At 40.0% G+C, this 24,429-nt stretch overlaps 1 protein-coding gene across 2 annotated transcripts in view; it reads right to left on the reverse strand.

Annotated features, from left to right (window-relative positions):
* Positions 1-7,283: 7,283 nt before the first annotated feature.
* KTI12 (KTI12 chromatin associated homolog) overlaps positions 7,284-24,429 on the reverse strand; it is a 31,875-nt gene continuing 14,729 nt past the window's right edge. For both annotated transcript variants that reach the window (XM_072147696.1, XM_072147695.1), the window contains exons 5-10: positions 20,288-20,343; positions 18,142-18,221; positions 14,134-14,293; positions 11,197-11,259; positions 10,464-10,532; positions 7,284-7,593 (exon numbers count right to left, since the gene is read on the reverse strand). In XM_072147696.1, coding sequence (XP_072003797.1) covers positions 7,450-7,593; positions 10,464-10,532; positions 11,197-11,259; positions 14,134-14,293; positions 18,142-18,221; positions 20,288-20,343 — 572 coding nt within the window. In that variant the 3' untranslated portion in view covers positions 7,284-7,449. The remainder of the gene's footprint in view (positions 7,594-10,463; positions 10,533-11,196; positions 11,260-14,133; positions 14,294-18,141; positions 18,222-20,287; positions 20,344-24,429) is intronic.

Genomic DNA, 24,429 nt, shown 5'->3' on the forward strand with positions numbered 1-24,429 from the left:
ACTTGTTTAATGGGCGCACAGCAAGGTGGAGGAGGGAAGGAGCAAACTGCAGCTGCCAGGATTTTTGCCTAGGACTCAAAACAGTCCTTATCAGTTGTAAGATGACTTTCAAATTACCGTATTTTTCGGACTGTAAGGCGCACAAAAAATCCTTTGATTTTCTCAGAAATCAAAGGTGCGCCTTATGGTCCAGTGCGCCTTATATATGAACCATACTTACAGACAACAGCTGCCTTGAACTGTGCACAGGTCTGCCACCTGCTGGTCATTCATCCTTATAATCAGGTGCGCCTTTTAGTCCAGTGAGCCTTATATATGAACCTAGATGTTTTAGCAGGCATTTATTGATGGTGCGCCTTATACTCCGGTGCGCCTTATAGTCAGAAAAATACTGTAACTCTTTTTAGACTGGTACCGAGAGGAGAGAAGGAACCAAGACACACCAGTCTCTTAGAAAATGCAGACTCACAATTTATTAATATACAATATAATAATATATATAACATATATAAAACACAGAAAATCATCTGCATTGGGGTGTGAAAAGGTGATAAAATACTGCAATGCTATAGGCCATATTTAATATATCAGTACATCCCCTTTAAGACATTCTTCCAAAATGTTGATGAACTATGTACCGTTTCTTCCAAACATGGCCTTCAAGCAGAGAAACTTCAGAAAGATAAGGTAGCAACAGTGAAGTGTCACGGTTCGTGGGGACGAACCATCTGAGAGTCTATGGGCAGAGACTGTGGACTCCCTAGACCACCGCGGGGGATAACGATGCTAGCTGCAACCCGGGAGAGGAGTCTAAGTGGACTCCTGGTCTTCGGAGGTATCTGGAAATGCTCAGGAAACTCGGAGCCGTCTGGAAACGCTCAAGAACACGGAGGCCTCTGGAAACGCTCAGGTGGCTTTCTCTTCAGCAGAATGACCTGAAGATCCAGCAGGGGGTGCTGGGAGTCGCCAGGCTATATAGCAGAGCGGGGAATGCCAGCGCCAATAAGTTCTTTAAATTTAAAGAACTTAAATTTAAATTCTTGGAGAGTCGGGCACGTGCGCCATAGTGAGCGGGGACACGCGCAAGCTCGTCCGACAGCAAGGGCGCTGCCAGACAGGCCAGAGCCAGGGACCGGAGCCAGGAACGGGGAGATGTAAGTATCGACCTGCGGGAGCGGGGACAGCGGCAGCACACAGCGGAGCTCGGGTGCACCAGCGATCCGCAACATGAATCGCAGGGGTCACCCGTGACATAAAGACACAGTAATTTCTAAACAGTTCATACAAAATGAAGTTTGAATGGCTGACAGTGGTCAGCATAACCCCCGGCCAAATGGCGGCTGTAGTGAAATATATCTCTCACAGGCCATGTGACTGCATTTTTTTGCGGGATCAGATGCTTTTTTCAGTGTTACCATATGGGGTTGGTATCTCCTATTGTTGAACATTTATGAACTTTGTTTTGAAGGCAGGAGTAGACAAACATCAATTCGTTACTAGATTTTTTACTTTACTAAATTTGCCAAATGAAACCCTGATGTGGAAAAATCTATCATTTTTGCATCGCCGTCTTCCAAGTAGTATAACTTTTTTGGCTACGGAGCTGGTTGATGACTTGTCTTTTTGTGGGACTCGTTGTACTTTGCAATAGTATCATTCTGTATCATTTTGATCACTTTTTATTGCATTTTTTGTGGGATTAAATAGGTAAAATCATAATTTCTGGCGGGTTTTTAACAGTTTTTTTTACGGCATTCATCGTACCAGTTAAATAATTATACGCTGTTATTGTGCGGGTTGTTACGGATGTGGTGATACTATATATGTGGGGTTTGTGTTATGATTTAGACTTTTTTTTGCGTTATACGTCTCTTTGTATGTTATAGGCTTAAGGGCATTTTTATTGATTTATTAATTTATTTTTATTGAACAACCTTTTTTTTTTACACCTTTTTATCACTTCCACCATGGGACATGAACAAGCAATCATCTGATTGCTTGTTCATGATAATACACTGCAGGGTAATAGCTGTGTCAGGACTGCCATAGCAACGATCGGCACCCCCTGAAGACGGTGCGGGGGGGGGGGGGATTTTGGGGGAAAGACCACCGCATTCAACCGGTTAAACACCGGCGGCTTCGACCGCGGGTGTTACACTGGGGTGTCCACTGTTAGTTACAACCAGCACCCCGTGTATCCCGATGCCAGTTTGGCTCAAATCTAAGTTTGGCTGGTTTGGCTCGAACCAGCATCAGCTCTGCGTCCAATATATCGGACACTGAGAGCTAAGTCACTGTGCTCAGCGTCTAATATATCGGACGCAGAGCAATAACAGGTTAATGATGGTAAAAATACAGATGTGTTTGAGTTCTGTTTTTTTTTTCAATGCTTTTTAACCCCTTATCACCGACACAAGTTTTAAGCTTAAAGGGAACCTACCACAACGAAACTACCTATAAAGGTAGATCGGGTGGTAGGTGGATCAATAGGACGTGAGGATAGCCCTTTTAAGGGCTAATCCTCACGTCCCCGCAATGATTTGAAAACTTTTATTGCCCCAATATTAAAATTTTCTTATGCAGCTACTGGGGCGTGGAGTAGCCGCATCTGAGGTTACACGAGGCGGCTACTCCACGCCACGGTAGCCTCTTTTCTCCTACCAAAAATCTTCGGCGCGCAGCTACGAGGAGCTGCGCGCCCTTGTCCGGCACATCTGCTGTCTGCGCATGCGCAGAACAGCAGGCCCGCGCCTGTGCAGCTCCGACTCCGTAGCAGTGACCGCGCAGGTGCGGGCCTGCTGTTCTGCGCATGCGCAGACAACAGATGTGCCGGACGAGGGCGCGCAGTTCCTCGTAGCTGCGCGCCGAAGATTTTTGGTAGGAGGAGAAAAGAGGCTACCGGGGCGTGGAGTAGCCGCCTCGTGTAACCTCAGATGCGGCTACTCCACGCCCCAGTAGCCACATAAGAAAATTTTAATATTGGTGCAATAAAAGTTTTCAAATCATTGCGGGGACGTGAGGATTAGCCCTTAAAAGGGCTATCCTCACGTCCTATTGATCCACCTACCACCCGATCTACCTTTATAGGTAGATTTGTGGTGGTAGGTGCCCTTTAATGACCAGACTTGATTCTTTGAATCAGACATGTCTCACGATAATTGATTATAACTTTGGAACGTTTTAAGAAATCCAGGTGATTTTGAGATTGTACTTCATGTTATTTGTAAAATTTAAGTGATAACTTTTGCGTTTTGTTCTGAAAAAAAATGAAAGTTTGGCAAAAGTTTGTGAAAATTCTATATTTTCAAAGTTTGAAATGTTCTGCTTTCTAGACAGGAAGTAAAACTACCCAATTCATAATTAACATTCACGGGATGTCTGCTTTATGTTGGGATGATATTTTATGCTTCCGGTCATTTTTCTAGGATGTTATGAGGCGCAGAACTTTAGGTGCGATTTTTCTCATTTTCATGAAAATTGCCCGAACTCACATTTGGAGGGAGAACTCAGCTTTCAAGTGACTTTGAAAGGCCTAAATAATAGTAAAACCCTATAAATTACCCCACTATAGAAACTTCACCCCTCAACGTATGTAAAACAACTATTAAAGGGGTATCCCAGGAATCTGCATAATTCATATACAAATGGATACTCAAAATATAAGCTAATATGTAATTAGTTGTTATTTAAAATTTTGCTCCCCTTAGAAGAAAATGCTGGTGACATAGACTGTAAGGAAGAATTAAAATGCTGCTGGCCCTTTAATCAGTCCGTTAATTTCCTCCGCGCGGTCCATTGTGGAGCAGACACAGAACAGAAGATGGCCGCTGGTCACATGTCCTGCACCTGCTTGGGCAGGTTATGTGATCACCACTATGTTTGGCTGTAGTCAGTTGGTTGCAGTGCATCCAGTGTGACTAGTGTGGTGGTGATGTGCAGGGATGGCAGTTACACATCATTACTATAGTAACAGAGCAAGAAAGTCTGTTACATCATCACTGGGAGCAGAGCATAAGAGAGAGGAGGAGTTACTGAGAACTAAAGGATCATGGAACTTGTAATTTCCAGTGGCGGCCATCTTGGTGATAACTCCACCGACTTTAAAGAGGCCATAAATTTTGTAAATCATAAAATCAAACTATCTAAGCTCCGTTTTGTGACTAATGACAGAGTGTTGTATTCATTGTTGTATTCATTTATTTAGATCATCATGAGTTTTTGTGTCAGACGTTCATATTCCCAGAATACCCCTTTAAGTCTATTAACCCTTTAAGTGTTTCACATGGGTTAAAACAAAATGGACCTGCGATTTAGAAACTTTTGATTTTTTTTTAGAAAATATTCATTTAGACTAAAACTGACCGTTTCATAATGAAAAAAATTATGAAATGCTCTGCAAAGTTTGATGCCTAATTTCTCCCGAGTGTAGCCACACCCCATATGTGGTAGTAAACTGCTGTATGGGCACACGGCCGGGCATAGAATGAAAGCAACGCCATTCACAGCAGATTTGTATTGTCACATTGTACAAGCTATAAATTTAAATTTTCTTGGTAATGCGAACATGAGGGCTTATTTGCGGGATGAGATACAATGTGTAGATAGTTCATTTTGGGGTCCTATAGCTTATTTATGACATTTTATTTCAAGGGGGGCACAAACAAAATCATCAATTTTTGGGGGCATTTTTAGCCCCCCCCCCCTCCCATAACGTAAAAATAATATTTTATCTTTATTCTCTGGTTTACTATGATAACGGTGATATCACATTTATATCGTTTTTCTTATCTTTGCTCAATTTTTCTGAGCAAAACCGATATTGGAGAAAATCGCATTGCTTTTACTATCGACAACTTTTCAGGGCCAAAAGTTGTTGTTCTTCTCACTTTTTTGATCATTTTTGTGATTACCGTATATACTCGTATATAAGCCGAGTTTTTCAGCACAAAAAAATGTGCTGAAAAACGTCCCCTCGGCTTATACACGAGTCATACAGTCATAAAAAGTCTTTAAAAAATAATAAACTTATATACTCACCCTCCGGTGGCCCCGACCTGCAGCGCTGCTCCCCCGATGTCCGCGCGGGTACTCTTCTAGCTTCGGCGCCCGTCTTCTGTCTTCACTAACTTCGTGCTGGGATGGCTGTATACTACTGGGGGCAGTGCTGTATACTACTAGGGGCAGTGCTGTATACTACTGGGGGCAAGCTGTATACTATTTTATTTTTTAATTTTTTTTTTAACTGGAACCTTCCACTCTGATTTTTCATCACCTTATTCTTACAGGAAAAAACTATTCTGAAAGTTGTATATTTAATGTTTTGTTGGTTGGGTGTATACATACTGGGGTCGGCTTATACTCGAGTATATACGGTATGTCTGATGAAAATTTTATATTAGGGGAAGTTTTTTTTTTTTTCTCGTCGTTTTACTTGTATTGCAGTGTACATTGTAAGTAGTTTCTGACAGCCGTGTCCTACCAGGAGGTGGAACCCGGCGTGAAGAGGAGTCGGCAGCCTCGGGGCACACGCCGGACCCTGGGGCTGCAGCAGGTGGGATCGGATCCCCTGGTAAGCTCACCGGGGGGAAATACTTACACAACCCAGGATCTGAGTTTTTCCGATCCCGGGTGTTAGTGCCGGGTCTGGGCTGTGACATCCCGACAGTGGCACCAGTGAGACCCGATGTCCAGCAATCTTATTTTGACACACGGCCGTAGAAAGGCGTTTCGTCAGAAGAAGTACCCTTAATGACTGCCATAGAATCCCGATAGGGCGGTCATTAAGGGGTTAAACACAGTGCAGACACACAGGGGTGTGGTCGTAGGCAGAGTGGGCCGCTCTTCAGATAATCTGTGAACATTCAGGCTGAGGTGCGTTAACATGTTCAGTTTTCAGATGCAGTTTTTGAAGCCAAAAGCAGGTGTGGATCATTAAGGGTCCTCTATTTTTCACTCCACACCTGGTTTTGCTACTGAAAACTGCATTTGAAAAACTGAACGTATGATTGCACGCCAAGTGGAATACATCAGAAGGTCTAAAACTGGTACTAGCTGATATAAGCGATAGGGGAGGGGAGCTTATGCCAGTGCATAGAAACCTAATGCTTTCCTTCTGTTTTAACATGGCTAAAAACATGTCAATACCCCCGCTCATCCACCCTCTCAGCAGTGTAATTAAAAACTAATTAACATTTAATACTCACCACCTCCCCAACAACTCTTCTCTCCTCTTCAGTCTCTGTAGCTGCCACCTGTCACAGACAGGACCATACAGGCACTGTATCAGCCTATGTTATTGCACAGGCTGTCAGTTTTAATACCCTCAAACTACAAATGAAAGAGAGGACAGGATACTGCTGAGAATCTCCACAAGTAATTGTTTCAACACTGCAGCTGGAATTGCTCGCCCTACAGTGTCTCAATGTTTAAAAGCATTTGGAGTCTGCAGTGACCAAACCTACCATTGGCAGAAAGAATCAAAAGCCTAGGTGGACCTAGGTGAATTATGAAGACAGTTTAATACAGTGGAAAACACTGGGTTCAGTCTTTCCCCAGCTTGATGATGTGCCTTAAGTGTGTAAAGAAGTCAGTGAAAGGTGGTGGAGGAAGTGTCATGGGTCGAGGAATATTTTCTGCAGCAGGAGTTGGTTCTCTCATGCATGGCACAGTGAATGCAAATGTGTATCAGAACCTTCTTAAAAAACAACATGTGGTTCCTTCTTTGCGTTCATCACTCAATCAGCTAGCACTTTCCACGCAGGACAATGCCCTCTGTCACACCGCAAAACAGGTAACGCAGTTCCTTCAAAAAGAAAACATTGAAACAATAAAATGGCCATCCCAGTGTCTTGAATTAAACCCAATAAAAAATCTTTAGAACATCATTGATGACAAAGTTACGGGCAAGAAAAGAAACCAACAACAGTCAAAGAGTTGTGGTGAACCCACCAGAGCAGTGTGAGAGACTAGTGATGTCCCATGGCTGTAGATGTGCTGTACACTTTCTACTGATAGATCACCTTCAAATATAATCTATTGCTATTCCCAATTTATGATCACCACATTTTTTGCAAAATAAGAGTTTTTTGTAATATACTTTGATAAAACACTGTTCCAGTGACATAGTGAATCCCTTACAAAGAAAACATCAAATGTTGATCAAGGAAAATAACATTATTTCTAAAAAAAAAAAAAAAAAAAAAAAGTGATCATACGTTATTCTCTAATTTTCAGCTCCAGTATACATGTTCAAAAATAATCAAACTACCAGATTTTGGTACTCATAAATAAAAGTTGCCATTTTTATTGTAGAAACACACATGTGCACCCATGCGTTGTTAAAAGCATATAAAGTCATATTTGTCAATTAGATTTGTCCACAGCCCCAAAGCGCTCAAGGCTGAAATAATTGCAGATTGTGGGAGATGAGCAGCACCTGATTGGCTCTCCTTAGCGGATACTTTGATTCAAGTACTGTACAAACATATTTGCAAGCTGTGAGATGTTCTCATTTGGATGAAGTTTGGTATAACTGATGAACTGCTGACGAAGCCTCCGCAGCTCTGACATATTCAGTATACGTGGTAACTGCACGTGGGATCATTAAGGAAGACACTGGAAATATGAAACCCTAATAGGCTTGACATGTAAAAAAAATTAATAAAATACAGTGGTAAAAGCAAGGCTCTTTGACTTGTAGCCTAGGTCTGTACTATCACTGGAAGCAGATTATTCATACTTTAAATTAAAGGGAGTAAAAATTATTAGTAGGAATAAAGACAGTCACACAGAGCATACCTAACCCGTCTGATCACTTTTAAGGACAAGCTCCCATGTGTCTGCACATGCCAAATAACATTATCTAACAATTATATTACTTGTATTCTGCACTATTCATCTGCAGGCTCCAAATTAAATTCTTATTTGTCTTGGTGCTGGTGGGCAGAGAACAGCTGCCATAAAGTCTCTAACCCTCATGAAGAGAGTACGGGACTGAAGGCTGTGTACTGAGCTGGCTGGCACAGCATCATGTATAGACAAAATCTTGGATGCATGGGGCAGAGCTACGTCATGGCAGCACTCATATCCTGCAAAGATATACTGATCATTATCATTGGCGCACTGAAAGCCATGCTATACACAAACCTGAGAGTAATGTGTGACTCCTCAGTGAGCAGAGGACCCATAATATATGTACAGTGCACTCAACATGGTTCATTGCTGTTGAGTAACTTCACTGCCAGGACCTTTCACTCTGCCACTCTGTACTCCTGACACAGGCAGCTTCAAGCACTGGAACTATAAGACACACTACTTTTGTATGTCTAATAGTATAAAATGTCAGTCTAAATGACTTTCTTCCCTGAGCTGCATCTACAGCCTCTCATCCAGTCAAACAAGTTTGCTACTATATGCTGACAAAATGCAAATACTTTAAAACGCAACTGTAAATAGTTGGAATCTGTTCCTTATGGAATACATATACCGATTTGGCTATTATCCCATATCATGTTACTAGACTTCATGGAGAAGGCATGCTTGATTCTAAAGGGGGCTGACTCACAAGGTGGTCAAAAGGCAAAGTTTTCCTTATTCCACCCTGGAAAAAAATATTTGCATACTTCTTTCCCTAATTTCTGTTAAAGGCACATAACTATTAGAAGCCACAAGATGTCCATGCCATGGGGTGTGCTTCTCACCCCCTTCACATCTCATACTTTTCAAACATCTGATTTTAAGTACTCTGAATTTCTGTTCAGGAAAGGAAGAAGCATTTCTCTATGATGAAACATATTACTGTATAAGCCAGGGCACCTAATTTTAACATAAAAAACCTGGGAAACCTATTGACTCGAGTATCAGACTCCACCCAGCATATAGCCTGCCAGCCCCTGCCCCCCAGCATATAGCCTGCCAGCCCCTGCCCCCCAGCATATAGCCTGCCAGCCCCTGCCCCCCAGCATATAGCCTGCCAGCCCCTGCCCCCCAGCATATAGCCTGCCAGCCCCTGCCCCCCAGCATATAGCCTGCCAGCCCCTGCCCACCAGCATATAGCCTGCCAGACCCTGCCCACCAGCATATAGCCTGCCAGACCCTGCCCACCAGCATATAGCCTGCCAGCCCCTGCCCACCAGCATATAGCCTGCCAGCCCCTGCCCCCCAGCATATAGCCTGCCAGCCCCTGCCCCCCAGCATATAGCCTGCCAGCCCCTGCCCCCCAGTATAAAACCAACAGCCCGCTAGTATAATAGTAAGCCCCTGCCCACTAGTATAATAGGCAGCCCCTACCCCCTTATATATTTAAAAAAAAAAATAAACCTCCGACGCCCCTTACAGGTCCTCTTCTGAACCTCCGGGCTCTGGGTCCCCGCACATGGCATCATAGTATGTGTCGATGACGGCGTACACACCATGATGTCGGCAGTGCACAGGGACCTGAAGACTGGGCTTCAGCAGAGGACCGGCGGGGCGGGGCGGGGTGGGGGTCAGGTGGGGCGGGGTGGGTTGATGGTGTCGGAAAGGAGAGTACAGAGGTTTTTTTCATAGACTCAAGTATAAGCCGAATCTGTTTTTTCACATACATTTCTTCTATTTGTATTATTGTGAATAGCAAACATTTCTAAATAGTGGCTATTTAACAACTTAACAACATGTGACGCAACTGTACATCATATGTTGGTTAAACCTGTAAGAAGAGGTCTCACAGGCTGCGCCTGCTCCATATACAGTGTTCCTTAGCTGCAAGATGCAGCAAGCACACACGTCTGTTAACCCTTTAAGTGCCGCCATCTGGTATCCGGCCAGCACCCTCAGTTACGTCATCGGTGGGTGTCGGCCGGTTGCTAGGACAGACATAGAAGGAGCCTGCTGTCGGCAAATCCAGCAAATTTACAACATACCGTGGTAATCAGGCCCCTATGGTTCACTTGGTTAATCAGGCCACTTATGATTTACATGTAAGATTTCCCTGTCTAGCCAAATAAAATTCAAATAATAATGCAAAGTAATTTTAAGTGTGGACACTAGATGTCAGCATAGAGTCTTGCATCCCAAAAAATATGCAATTATGTAATTTTCACACCTTCTTTTTGTTCTGCTTTGTTATAGGAAATTCTGGATGGTTTAAATGATGTTCTCCAAGGGATCCCAAAAGACCCCATTCACTATAATGGTATTCACCAGATTTCCATTTACAGGATAAAAGGTCATGTGAAGTTTTCCTAGGGACACTGTAAAATAGAAGACTGCAGAAAATGAACTCTGTATTTAGGTTTATATGATTTAGAGCAGGACTTCCAACAAATGCTGAGCAAATTCCCTAAAGCAGGAAAGGCTGTGTGTGGCTGGGTTAAGCAGGAGCCTTAATGTCTTTCCTAGGTTTTCGCAACCCCATTAAATTATGGACAGTATGCAGCATAATAGAAAGTAAGCCTTTCCACATATACACTTCTTTAAAAGGATATTTTCTCTGTAGCCCCCGGCACCATAATAACGTCTCCAGGAACACTGGTCTTCTGGGCACTTAAAATAGCCTGTGAGGAAAAAAAACATATACTTCATATCATTTTTTCCTAAACCCTTCGTGACTGAGGGTCATTGATTTTGATCAGATCAATTTTTGCAGTTCTGTTATGCGCTTCTTTAAATGACGATATCTCTGGAAAAGATTTAGATATCATAACAATTTTTACTTAGTTTTACTAATTACATATTTTATTCTTTATAAAATTAGCCGATAAATGACTACAAATGTCAAAGAATAAGCTTTTTTTTGCGGTTTTTCCCTATTAATAAGTTTTTTTTTAATAAGTAGTAAAACAGAATACATTTTTACAAAAATATGCTATAAATATGTACAGCGTTATTCCAGCACACTTTCTCTTAGTTCAGCTACAGATGCAGAGGCTGCATGTACTTCTACAATTATGCAAACTGTAAGCTAATTCTTTCCTGCCGGCTGGAGGGGGGCACATTTCAACCACCTTTATTTCCTGCACCCTGGCTAAAAACACAATTCTGGCTAAACAGAAGAATCCACTTTAATATGGGATATATCTCTGGATTGTGTATGGATGCTTCACAGAACCGGAGATATTCACTCTTAAAGTTACAATCAGAACTACAAAAATCTAAAATTTTATGATATATGCTCCATCTTTCCCATCAACAGTGACTACAATAGAGGACAACACTCACAGTCACAACTTCCTGAGTCACCTTGTCCAGCTCATGTAGAAAGTTTGCAGAGGACAACGGTTGCTGTTTGAAAATAAAGAAAAAGAATGTAAGAACATTAGAACAATCATTATAAATGAATAAAAAGGTACCTTATTTACAAATTAGATTATGGCACTTTATATTAAAAGGGTTTTATAAAGGTCCCTAGAAGGTCTGTATGTCTCCGGAATTGGCTTTCATTCAGACGGGAGTGTCTGCAAGAAATGCAGACATGTGACATCTGTGTACAGTCCATGTGCAGACCGTGCATATCCATCTGGTTTTTTTTTTTCACATCCGCAAAAAAATATACTTCCTGCACTGTCCAGTTGGTTTCCTAGGAATTTTTGAGAATAATGAACCGAATACAGATGTCATCAGCATGCTCTTTGTTCATTGACTTTTATGGAGGTTCATGGGAAGTATGTGAGAAAAAATTCAGTGCATGTGTTTTTTTTATCACAGTCCACACATCTGTGAAAAAAAACCATGTGAACAGACCTATATAAAATCAATGGATCCATATGGTATCCACAAAAAAATGGATAGCATACGGACATAAAAAAAAAAAAAGATGCAGATCTGAATGAGCTCTTAACTGTTCTTGGACCGCCCGCTGACTTTAGACGTCATCTGACACAGTTCCGGAGTAATGTATTTAGACATCACTGTAGTTTTTTACTGCTCCCACTCTACCTATTTATTGTCGCTTATCGGTTCTCCGCTCAGCATCGCACTGAAGTAGCCTGATGCATAGAGGAGCAGAGCCGGCGCTGCTGTCGTTTCTACTGACTCGGCGGTCACCTGACCACCGGGTCTAAAGCGTTAATCAGAGCTGCTGGGTCTAATTAGACCCAGTAGAGCTCCGATCAGCATATCCCGTGACAGGTGGTGGTTTCCCTCTGTATCTGGGGCTCTTATAGATGCCACAGTCACAGGGGAAAACTTCTAAAAGAAAAATAAAAGTAAAATAAAAAATGTCCACAAGGAAACTTTTATGACCTCATAGGGCACATATAAAGTAAAAACACACACACACAAAATATTAACAAATATTTATAAAAATACAATGACATTTCCCCATATAATAAAATAATTCCCCCACTACACTAAAAAATAGCCGCCCCGTTTGCTCGAGACTATACATAAAATATATCAAAACGACCGAAACAAAATAGAGAATTCATTAATAATGTTCACTTTGAGCTAAATTGAAAACTTAAAAAAATATATATGTATCATAAGTTACAAAACAAAGACTTTCCACTTTTAATGCCAAACAAAAATAAATGTGTAAACTTTTATTACATTTTAACTAGCTCTATGTGTCTCGAAAAGACACAGCAAAAATTTTTAGGGTAGACTGCAAAAAAAAAAAAAAATTAAACTGCTGCTCACGAATATTCACTAAAAATGCCCAGTCACTTGATTAGAGCCTTTTCATGCCGCGTGTAATCCATATGGCCCATGTTACTTCCCATAACACATCTGGTATTATTTCCCTTCGAGCTCTTATAGTTATGATAAATGTGCTCAAAAGGGTACCAGCCTTTTTACACAATGGTCTTCACATATGGAAGAGTATGCTCAATTTGCAAACAGGAGAGGAGGAAGATGCTAACAGCTGAGAGTGAGGAGGAGGTGTCAACACACAGCCGGCTATGCAAGCCTTTATGGGAATTGTGGTCACAGCATGTAAACAAACACTGCATAAAATAAGCAGTGTGTGCCAGGATCATAGAGACATGTAAATAATTGGTATTTTCTTAAATCATTTATGAGCTTAACACGTGTGCCAAGGTTGGCAGTGATTAGCAACTTTTTTTTTCTTAACCAAGTTATGACTGGATAAAACTAATCTTATGTTATGGTAAAGGAATACTTTATTCTGTACAGACAGATCTCTCTTCCCATACACCTTTGCGACCGAGGGCGAACTATATCGTCCTCGTGCTGCGGAGGGTGTATGGAGAGAGCTCACAAGCTGAGCTCTCTCCATACACAGCGGGTGACAGCTGTATAACACAGCTGACACCCCAATTTGATCACATAAATATAAGTAGTGTGAGGTTGTCAGCACGTGAAATTAGAGATCTTCTTGTAGATTCTGGGTGCTACCTTCCTCTCAAAAATTGTATGGCTTAATAATAGTAATTCCTTTATTTATATAGAGCACACAGATTACGCAGCGTTACCCAGAGCTTGTCATATTAGTCCCTTGTTTTTCTTGTATATTCACTCCTATTGTAGTAGAGTAATGTAGACAAAAGCCATGAACATAGCTTTGTTCTATGTGGTGGATCGATGTCATGAGCAGCAGTAGAGCCAGCTACAAAAAAGGATGTGGGAGTAAATTGGAGACTGTCAGAAGAGGCACACACAGGTCACGTCATAAAGTATGGATGAAATGTTTATTTGATATCTCGGTTCACAAGGCGTTTTGAAGTTCACAACTCCTTTATCAAGTGAAATGAGACTAAAAGGTATAAAACAAAATAAAAACAAAAATATGGATGTAAAATCGGTACTGAGTGCATTTCTTAAACTGACCATGTTGATCAAACACAATTTGAAAATTCTTTGCTTCATGTATAAGAATGTTATTGCTAGCTTAAATAGATCAATAAATAAATGGATGAATAAATGAATAAAATCTATAATGGAAAAGTGGTGGAACTCATAATAACGCAAAATAAAGAACACAATTTGCACATAAAAAATTATCAATCAAGTAAGTAAAGGATTTGAACATAATCAACAATATTAAAATAGTAGTAAATAATACTATTTAAAAAGTTGCATGACTTCCCATAGCGTTTAAGAAGGTCCAAATCATTATTTATGACTGATGGAACTGACCAAACAAGTGGTTGAATGATCAACGTACAAAATAAAATAAGCAATTTTGGTACACACCGTTTGTGTAGACTGGTTGGGTGGTGGTGCTTTCCTGTGAAAGATTGCATTGCTAATCTGGTCCAAAGGCAGCACATCATCCTTTTGTATAGTAAAAAGAGGGCTATCCCAGCGATTTCGAGAATCTGGAGCCTCAAACCTCTGCACCAAAGCATCAAACCTGTCAAAGATAATGTAATTTAAGTAGTCAAGTCATGAGAGCTTACATTACGAGTCAGACGCATTTAAAGAAGTCACCAGATTTTGACCACCCTGACTAACAATGCTTTCTTATAAAGAGTTACAAGTTCTCCCCATATCAACCAAGATCAGCTTCCAGTGAGATACTGTACCTCAATTTCCGTAGTCTTTCTGATATGCAAATTACCTTATATACTCGAGTATAAGCCGACCCAGATATATGCTGAGGCCCCTGATTTTATCACAAAAACCTGGTAAAACCTATATTTTTATACTCGAGTATAAGCAGAGTTTGGGTTTTCAGCACATTTTTTTGTGCTGAAAAACTAGGCTTATACTCGAGTATATATGGTAGCTTTCCTGACTGCTGGCTCTGACTCTTCTCTTTATCAGGCTTGCAGTGAAGAACGTCCCAAAATACAAGGGGGAAGAGCAGTGTTTGCTAATATTCTACTACAGACATATAAACCTCTATTTACTTATGGGAAATATTGTGTCAATTTCATCATTCATGTTATGTGACCAGAGTGACATTATCACAGGTCCTTTAGCCATCTAACAATATCAAACTGAACAACATGGCTGTGATTTCATGTGATCACATACATACATAGGGTACAGTTTTCTATTGTTAAGAGACTAAAGCACCCAAGATGATGTCACCCTTATCGCATGGCATGAACTGCTGGATAAGTAAGGAGGAATAAGTCATGGGGAGGAATAGATGGGAAGGGCTGGATGAGAAGGACACACACCCTTTGTTGCCAGGTAATACAAGATAAAATGTGATTTATGGGAATGTAAGTACAAATTTTTAGCGAAGAGAAGGATGTCAGTTACTAGGGCTGTATAAGTCACTTGCTGTATATGTGCAATGCCATCAGGTTTTGATATATGAACCAGCTGAAAGGTTCCTGTAGCTTACTAACCACTGAAACCACCGGCAATGTTTTATTTTTTAATCAAATAATTTTTATTTGAGTTTTTAATAAAGACAATAAAATACACATATAACAACAAAGACCCCAAAGATACAGATATTTGAAGGGAGGAACTAAGGACAAACAGTTTTCTTCGCCAGCAGACAAGCTTGTGGTGACAGTGGGAGGATTACAGATCTAGCTCTGTTCATGGATAAGCAAAAATAAAACATACCAAAGGATTCAATAATAGCCATTGCTGCAGTAAGTGAGCCTGGCCTGTACAATTTTTTTGATTACGCTTTATTAAAAATTTTATGTGATTCAAATGGCAAAAAAGTGAAGATTCGGATATTTGGGCATTATGTTTGGTGGTTCATCTCTGGGAAAAACGGTTTTCATATTTTGATACCCAACAAGTTTATGTTTTGCTTGTTTTATAACATTTCTATGGAAAGGGGGTCATTTGAACTTGTATATTTTGTTTTGTAATTTAACAAAAAAATGTTTTCTGTATATTTAGATCCCTAGGGGACTTGAACTCTAGAGGTCTGATCAGTCCCACTGTATACTGCAAAATTACTGTATTGCAGTACATCTCTATTGATATATTACTCACAGACAAAATCATGCCCAGAGACAGGTCTGGGACTTTACCTCAAACACCACGTGGGAATTAAGAGGACTCTGCCTGTGAGCCCTCTTCATACACTCCTACTCCAACAGGATGTTCAGAAATGTCCAAATGAGTTAAAGAAAAGATGCCTGATATTTATTGCTGTGGACATATTGGGCATAAAACCTGCCTGATCCAAGTGGATAATAGATGTTATAACAGAAGAGAGTTGGGTGGCCAGCAATTTCTACTGTGAAAAGAGAAAGAGGCCTATATGAATTCACCAATAGCAGATCTTTACCTGGTCACAGCAGACCCCGTTGTCTTGTATTGTTTAAATGCAAGTAACCGGGGCCTGTTAACAATTGCATGCATTTCACTGGAAACGCATATGTGATGTGTCCGAAGCCCACCCATGCGCTAGCATTGCATTATGAAACACAAAGCTAGAGGCACGTGTGACCGCGACCGCGGGGAGAACAACCACTACCGCTTCGAGTCAGGCAATCTACGCTTTTCTTTAAAAAAAAAAAAAGTCTAAAACAAGGTTTGAAAATATACCTGGATCCTTGCCAGAGAAGACCCCCAGAGTCATGAAGGCAAGTTCCTAGAGCCATCAGAGTCATAAACTCATCCACCTATCTCCTTTCTTGCTCCTTCCCATATAGACACATTGTTGGGTGGATTGCTGAAATCTGGCATATGCACACATAAGGTCGATCCCCTTCTGGCAGCAAAGACATAGTGAAGCCGAAGTAAAGACTCCAGTTCTCAGCGCAAATGTCCAAGGCCTGGAGTACAGGAGCATTGAACAATGGTGTCTTCAATTCGGCTTCCCTGTCTAAACACACAAGTGCCACGAGGAGACTGACCTCAATCACGGATGTGCAAGATTTCAACAGCAACCAAACTACATTTCTAAAAGGGAGGGGGTGAGAAAGAAAATAAGAGGAGGATGACTAAGAGGGCTATGAACAACCCCCATGATTTGGGTTGCTTCTCTGGCAAGGAATATATGTATATATATGTATATTCAAACATTGTTTTAGAACAAAATGGCACAGATGACTTTGAGAAAACCAGGTTTCAAATCTGTGTAGTAGGCTACAATAACTTGACTTTAAGTTAATAGTTAATATGTCAAAACCTGATGACAAGCATCAGCTAACATATTACCAAAATCAAAAGAAGCAAATAGAAAATCAAGAAGATGCTAGAGATTTTGCTTTTTATTGTGTATATATAATGATATACATGGCAATAGTTGTAACATACAAAATAGATTTAAGGCCATACATATATAAGACTACCAAAACCAAATGAAAAATCCTCTGACGAAAGTCAAGCTGTTGACAAAAGCCTCAAAGAGCGCACAAAATCAATTCTTGTGTAAATGGGGGGAAATAATACATTTAATGAGTTTTTCTGTCATTATTTGGGACTTTGCACTTATTGGAAGGACAGTCCCATAGGGTAAAGTTAATTACATTCCCCTGCAATCTGGAAGAGTCAGAAATACTAATCAATTCCATGATAAGTGGACGCAGCTCTTTGCATGTAATGTCTGTTTAAGCACTCAGACATCTTTTGGAAACAAAGTAAAAAAATAATGGGCTTCATGCCAACTTAAAATCTATGGAGAAGAGTCATAACAGAAATTTGGGTTTATTATTGTAACCATAAAGTCAATGATGTCTTTTAGCTTGTTTTCTACACAGCTGCTTGTTATAAAGCACTTACCATAAATGTATTAAATATTAACAAGAAAGAAAAGTGATATAATTGTTTTTAGAACAAGCTGCTTGAAATTGAAAAGAACTTGATATTCTCAATCCCTCAAACTAATCCCTGAACAACTGAAAATCTTTCTCCCTCATCTGCAATTCAAAGAGTTCCATGTTGATATAAAAGACGTACAAGACTTCCAGCAGCCGCTGATGGCCGCTTTGAACTAACCAATTCAGAAATCTGTACAACCCCCCAGAGAGGAGCTTACGGTACACGCATTTTATACTCGCTTCTAATGAATTATTCTCTGTTTGCCTTCAAGGCAAAATTATGATTTTTTTTTTCTTTTATCGATCTTGAAAATACAAACAGATAAAGCAGTCCGAACTAGCGAACGAAATGGGGATAGCTCTGAACTATTTCATAACTTCTGGTAAATATACAGTCTCACTATACTGTCTCTCTGCCAATAATCTTGAGAAAGTAGGAACATTTTTGACTGCAGGTGGTTTCAGGGGACGGCCTGCATAACAAAGTGGTATAGTCTAGGCTTCTAGAACTTACACTGCCTGTGTGTATTGGTCATCCTGCAGTCTGTCCTGGTTCCAACTGGAGCTGATGTCTGGAGAGGTCAGACAATGGATCTGAAAGAACACAAGAGTATTGGTCTCGCACATTATTTCATTATTGCACATTGTGGTTCTCTAAGACTAGGAAACACATAGAGGCAAACCTCATTAGGACTAGAATCTATACCAAGACAAGGTGACATGTCAGAACACAAGCATATAGAAGCCACAGGTGAGAATATCCATTATATTAACAACCACAGGAGTAATACGGTCAGTCCTTTCACACACCATCAGGAACAAGCTTCAAATGAGTTTCCCACCCCGATCCTTACTTAATAGTTACTTCAAATATGTAACCCCTTCGTGACTGGGAGTCATTGGTGCCCGATTATCCAGGTCAGTTTTTGCAGTTCTGCTCTTCTTTGGAACCACTTTACATATCATTTTGTTTCATGACATGTAAAACTTTAACTTGATAATCATTTTATTACTAACTTTTTTTTTTTTGAGAAGACAATTAACTAAAATACTGCTGATGACTGGAGGGGAGCTCACTTCAAACGGTCAATTCTATTGTCCAATTAACGAGGATATCTCCAGTTCTGTGTCACCTAAAAAAAACACTATCCTGATAAAATGGAGATTCTCCTCTTTAAATAGGACACCAGTATTGTGTTGCCACGGTTCAGGAGTTATGACTGTGCAAACGGTCTCGATGTGTATAAATTTGCTATCTGCATGTGCAAATACAATGAATATACTGTAGCTGTATGACAGCCGTAAAGGGTATGAAGAGGTATAAATAAAATGTCTGGCTCCCCTACACCTACTACCTACATACTTTTCATGTACTTTTCATACTTTTCATGTTTAGATTACAGCATCATACACGTTGCATTATTGTGTGATATGCACAGAGAATGTAAAGACACTGGAGCTCAAAATGGGAGAACACAACATTTCCTTAATGTCAAGGTCATTATGTTACAAATGATACAGTCACACAGGACTACATAAGTAAAATAGAAGTATTTTAAGATTAGTTCATAAATTGTATATGTTCTAAAGGACAGAATAACAATGTAAATGAGATCATTGCAAAAGAACACTAATCAAAATTAGAGAACACTTTCAGATACCTGCAAGTTACCAAGTTGCTCTGCGTCTCCATTTATCAAAACTAAGTCTGGTACACTTGAGTAAGCTAGGACTCTGGGATGTTCTAATTTGTTAGATTCCATATCCTTATACTCTTCTGTGAACACTGGTGTGCGCTAGATATAAGCCTTGCACTACCATACTCGGTGAGCCTCTCTCCACTAGCCCTTGACTACTTAATGCCATTTTTACTAACAATACTACTCTATAAGCGTTCCATCTTCTTGTTCTCTGCCTTTCTATTGGTGTTAATCTGGCACCTGGTGCGCCAATTGCCTTAAAGTAAATCTACCATCAAAGTCAAGCACGATAAACCAGGGCAGTTATATATAGATCCACGTGCTCCGACTGTGGTAATCTTACATATGTTATACATGGCCTCCTTCCGTTTAAAAGTAACTTTCAAAATTATGCTAATGTGCCAGAAGGGCTCTGGGTTCTTTCCTCCACAGTCCCCGTGAAAGCTGCCCTACATGTTAATTTTTTAAAGCCCCCCCCCCCCCCCCCCCCCCCGGTCAATGTTTTTTTTTTTTTTTTTTACAGTCTCGGACGACCCAATTAAGAGCATATGGACTGAAAGCCCACCCAGTAGTGACCAAACCTCTGATTAGTATAAGAAGTCAGACGGCTAATATTGTCCTGTGGCCACAGATGTACTGAAGTAACAGACTGTACACTTCCTACCTCTTGTAACATGTTGTAATTATAATCTTTCTCTGTGCTCCATTCATTGCAGTTCTACAATTATTATTATTATCATATTTTTTGCTAAATAAAGGTTTTATGTTGATATACTTTGGTTATTCTGTAAAACACTTTTGGTGGCATGATGTATCTTTTCCAAAAAAAAAAAAAGACATAAAACGTTGATCAGTGTAGATTACATTATTTGTGAAAAAATCTAGGGATCAAACATTGTTCTCTAATTTTGATCTCTAGTGTATAGCCATGTGCAAAGAAACATTAGCATTAGGTCTTACCAGGCAGTGCGGGGTCTGGGCATGTTTTATAAGACAAAACAATTCATACCTATAGCCTGGAAAAAAAATAAAATAGTTTTTGTTGCGTTCCCTTTTTTTAACATAAGATTACATAATCACGGTTTAAACATCATACCTCGGGTCAGGTCATTATTAGTCCCACCACTTACGTTAATGTAAGCCAGATCGCAAAACACTAATCTTTTTCTTCTTCTTAGAAGGCCAATAGAGATGAATACATTTACAAGGGCAAAATGTGAACACAAGGCACGTACTGTATGGAAATGCTAATTTTTCTATAAGGTGATTATGTAGCCATCGGTGAAGGGAAAACTTTTTATTTCCTTCCTGTTAGATGAAGGTATTACAGATACTAGTGAGATATTCCATGACTGTGTCTATCAATCTAGCATTAGACACTTTAATTACTATGTTACACACTTGTCTTACAGGAATCAATCTCAGGACCTGCTAGTGGCTGCATAAATAATAGATGGATTGGAAATGAACCTGCAGATTGTGATTAGACAGGATGATGCTTATTTGATTTTTACTAGCAAACTGTGTTCAATTTGCACTCCAGCCCTTATGGTCATAGCTGGAAATTAGAACTTGCCCTTATTTCCTTTACCTGTTATTTGGATTTTCTATTACATGGAAGGGTACAACAGGCGTCTCTGCACATCAGATTTTCTATTTCTATTCTCTGAACAGACAGTTAAGCCAGGAATAAGTTTATCTATACTGATCTCAGCTACATCATTATTTTACAGAATCCTTACAAAACTCCCTAAGAATCATCATGTATGACAGTGTAGCACTTTAATTATTTAACTCCTGGCTTCAGGCTGCCAGAAAAACCAATGGTCTATGTATGATTTATTCTGACATTTCTTGTGACAAAATAGCCATTTTATATAATGCCATAGAGTTCTAACTCAATATGCAGTTTAACTCCAAATTCTACAAACGCTATGTACTACATTCACAGGTCCAGAAGTTGAGATTTGGGGTTCTTTCTGCGGGTTCTCACACTGGGTAGCTTTGTTAACCATTACATACAAAGAGCAGTGTCATTATTATTAAAGTGTCCATGCACATCAGAGTAGAGTTAACGAAAATGAATGAATTCAGTAAATATTTATCCAGTAAAAAATGTAATGAATAACCATCACCAATCGATAACCCTGTTGAAGGAGTTGACCGGCTGAGAGTGATTAGGAGCTTCGGCTGTTATTACAGCTTTTGCCTGATACCAGAGACGTGGAACCAACTGCTGCCAGCTCCAAGACATCGGATAGCTAATTCATGTACCAAGTATTCATGGCTTATCTCAGCAAAGATATTTAGTTTACAAATGATCCTTAATAAAAAGAACACTCCAAAAACAGTGCCAGGTAGATCTTTTACCTGGTATTGAATAGCCAGCATTAAGGGTTGTATTGGCCAAAATGGACTACAACGTATAGGTAGCAACTATTAAACCAGATGATTGTTCACTCCATGGTTGCTGAATGAATGGCCTCCTTCATAACAATTAGGCTGCCATCTTGTATTATCCCCCACCATCTGAGAAAAGTGGTCTCTTGTTAGTGTGAAATGGAAATTGAATATCATGGCCACATGTGGTGTCTGCCTCAAACATTTCGTTTTAAAGTAAAAACAAGAAAAGTAGAAAACTTTTTTTTTATATTCAAAAAATCTAATCAAATAATCTATGCTTTCTAAATCATTTACCTTACTGGTGTAGCATTTTGGCATATTAGAAGAGAGTAATTATCATATGAACGTCACTGATCATGACACAGATCACAGATCAGGTGGACTTGATAAGGAAAATCCATAGCCCAACCTTCTGTAATAATTAGATTATTACATTATCACTTAGCCACTTACCAGAGCAAAGGTCATTTCTACATACTTTAGGCAGAATGTTTTTTGTAAGAGGCTGTTTAAAGCTGGACACTTGAATATGTAGTTACCATCTGTTGTCTGTCATATTATCTTTAGCTTGGCTCCATTTGCTGATAGCATATGCTGCTTACCATTTACTGATTAGATTATGAAATGTGTCACAGAGGAGGGAAAAGGAATAAGGAAAGCTTTTCAATGGTGGGAAAAGGGAAAAGAAACTCTTGTCTCTTGTGCTCTCTACACACCAATGCTTGACATTCAGGAAGTCTTATGACTTGTGTGATATAACAGCTAAACCTGGAGTAAAGGTAGCTGGGTTGGCTAGATGGAAGGCTATGGTCATGGGTCAAAAATGAATGAATTACTATCCTATTTGCACATGATTGTGGTCCGATGTTTGCAGTGGCAAGTCAACAGCATCGCAAAATCAGAGTGGACCTGCTCTAAAATTGGCTGCCGGGGCACTCTGCACACACTGGGGCATGAAAACCATATAAAGCATTTATCCACATGCTATCCGTTGAATTACTAGATAGCACATTGACAAAAAGTTCATGCTTGTGCATGAAGCCTTACGCAGATTTCCTTAACACGCCACCTTCACAGGTGTATGGAGTCTTAAAGGCAGTACATGATATGCTGAGGATTCTGTGTTAAGCAGAGGTTGCACTAAATTTTTTTAGCTTAACAGGAGTACGAAATAAGGATATATCATGAGGACTTTATCCCCGTAAGGCTTCTGGTCTCCTTTCACCAGGGGTGTGAACATGATGGAGTGGTATGCTGTTGTTTAGATTTTTTTTCTTTTCTTCTATCAGTATACGGACCTCCGAGAGTGTACGCTTAGTGGAGGCCAGGGATGGAGGTCATACAATGGCATCCGTCCACCATAGGCTTTAATGGCCTCCACTAAGAATATACTGCTCTATCCAGCAGGAAACAGGATTATTAAGTGCAGTCTACTGCTCTTAATAATCCATTATTTCCTACTAGATGTTAGGTATACTGAGCAGACTGAGGCAAAAAAAGAAGGCCCCAAACTGTCAGTAGCAGTTTAGGGACACGTTTAGAGTGTGTGTCTGGAGCTCTCCTTTGAAATACGCAAATTTATTTTCCCAGATGGGATAAAACATTTCCTCTTTTGTCTACCTTGTAAGACAGCCCCTTTAACACCAAACATTACTTTAAAGAAAAAAAACAAAAACAAAAAAAACAAAAACATTCTTAACTGTAGACACAACTGTTTTGCTGACTTTACATCTCATCAGTACAGCATAGGGAGAAGCTATTGAATAGGGTCAGGAAGTAAGACCTTTCCTTATGCCAATTAAGGAGGCCTTGCAGGCACGTGGAGACGTTCAGCCATGGACGTTCTGGGACATTCTGTAAAACATGCAAATAAGATTTCGATGATAGGATAAGGAAAACATTGCCTTTTTTGGTTATCTTTTGGCATCATGTCAGCAGACTTCTTGAAAGTCATGCTTGATGTTAAGGGGGCTGCCTTACAAGTTAGCCAAAAGAGGCAATTCCTTATCCCATCATAGGACACATATTTGCATATTTGACCTTTTTCTGTGGGTCAGAGCACACTTTGTATTCTGTAAAAAACAAAAAAAAACCCCTTATTTTTATCATCATATTCTGATACATGTCACTTTTATACTTTGGTGTACAGTGGCGTGTGAAGTGTCAATTTGTGTGAGAGAAGCTGATATATTTATTAAACCATCTTGAGACACTCACTTTGCGCTCGAATTTATATGGTATCAGAATGAAGGAAATTCATAATTTGAGATAATTTTAGATTTCAATAGGTCAAGCATTTTCTGAGTGAAGAATGGGTAAAAGAAGGTGCAAAGGGGATTTAGAATGACAAACCTCAGCTGTCATGGCAACATATAAACATCACCCCTGATCATGTCATAGGAGACGGTGTTCAGCTTTGACCGCGAGACTTAAAAGGATAACAGCAGTGACTGAAGCAAAAACCTGCCCTGTATGGAGAGAGCTCAGTGTGAAAACCGTGCACTTACAGGCTTAATAACACTGTGATGTGAAAAGATGTCACATGACATTAAGAGTAATTATTCAGTCGTATTTTTATATGTTTTATGATGGGTGTTCTCCGAGGAAATAGAATTTTGCTAGGGACGTAGTAATAATTCAAATAGTAGATTAGAACTACTTTCTTGAAGTGCAATTCCTTGTCGATGTTGCAAATGGTG

The sequence above is a fragment of the Engystomops pustulosus genome, chromosome 4 (assembly GCF_040894005.1).
Source record: "Engystomops pustulosus chromosome 4, aEngPut4.maternal, whole genome shotgun sequence".
Taxonomy (NCBI): domain Eukaryota; kingdom Metazoa; phylum Chordata; class Amphibia; order Anura; family Leptodactylidae; genus Engystomops; species Engystomops pustulosus.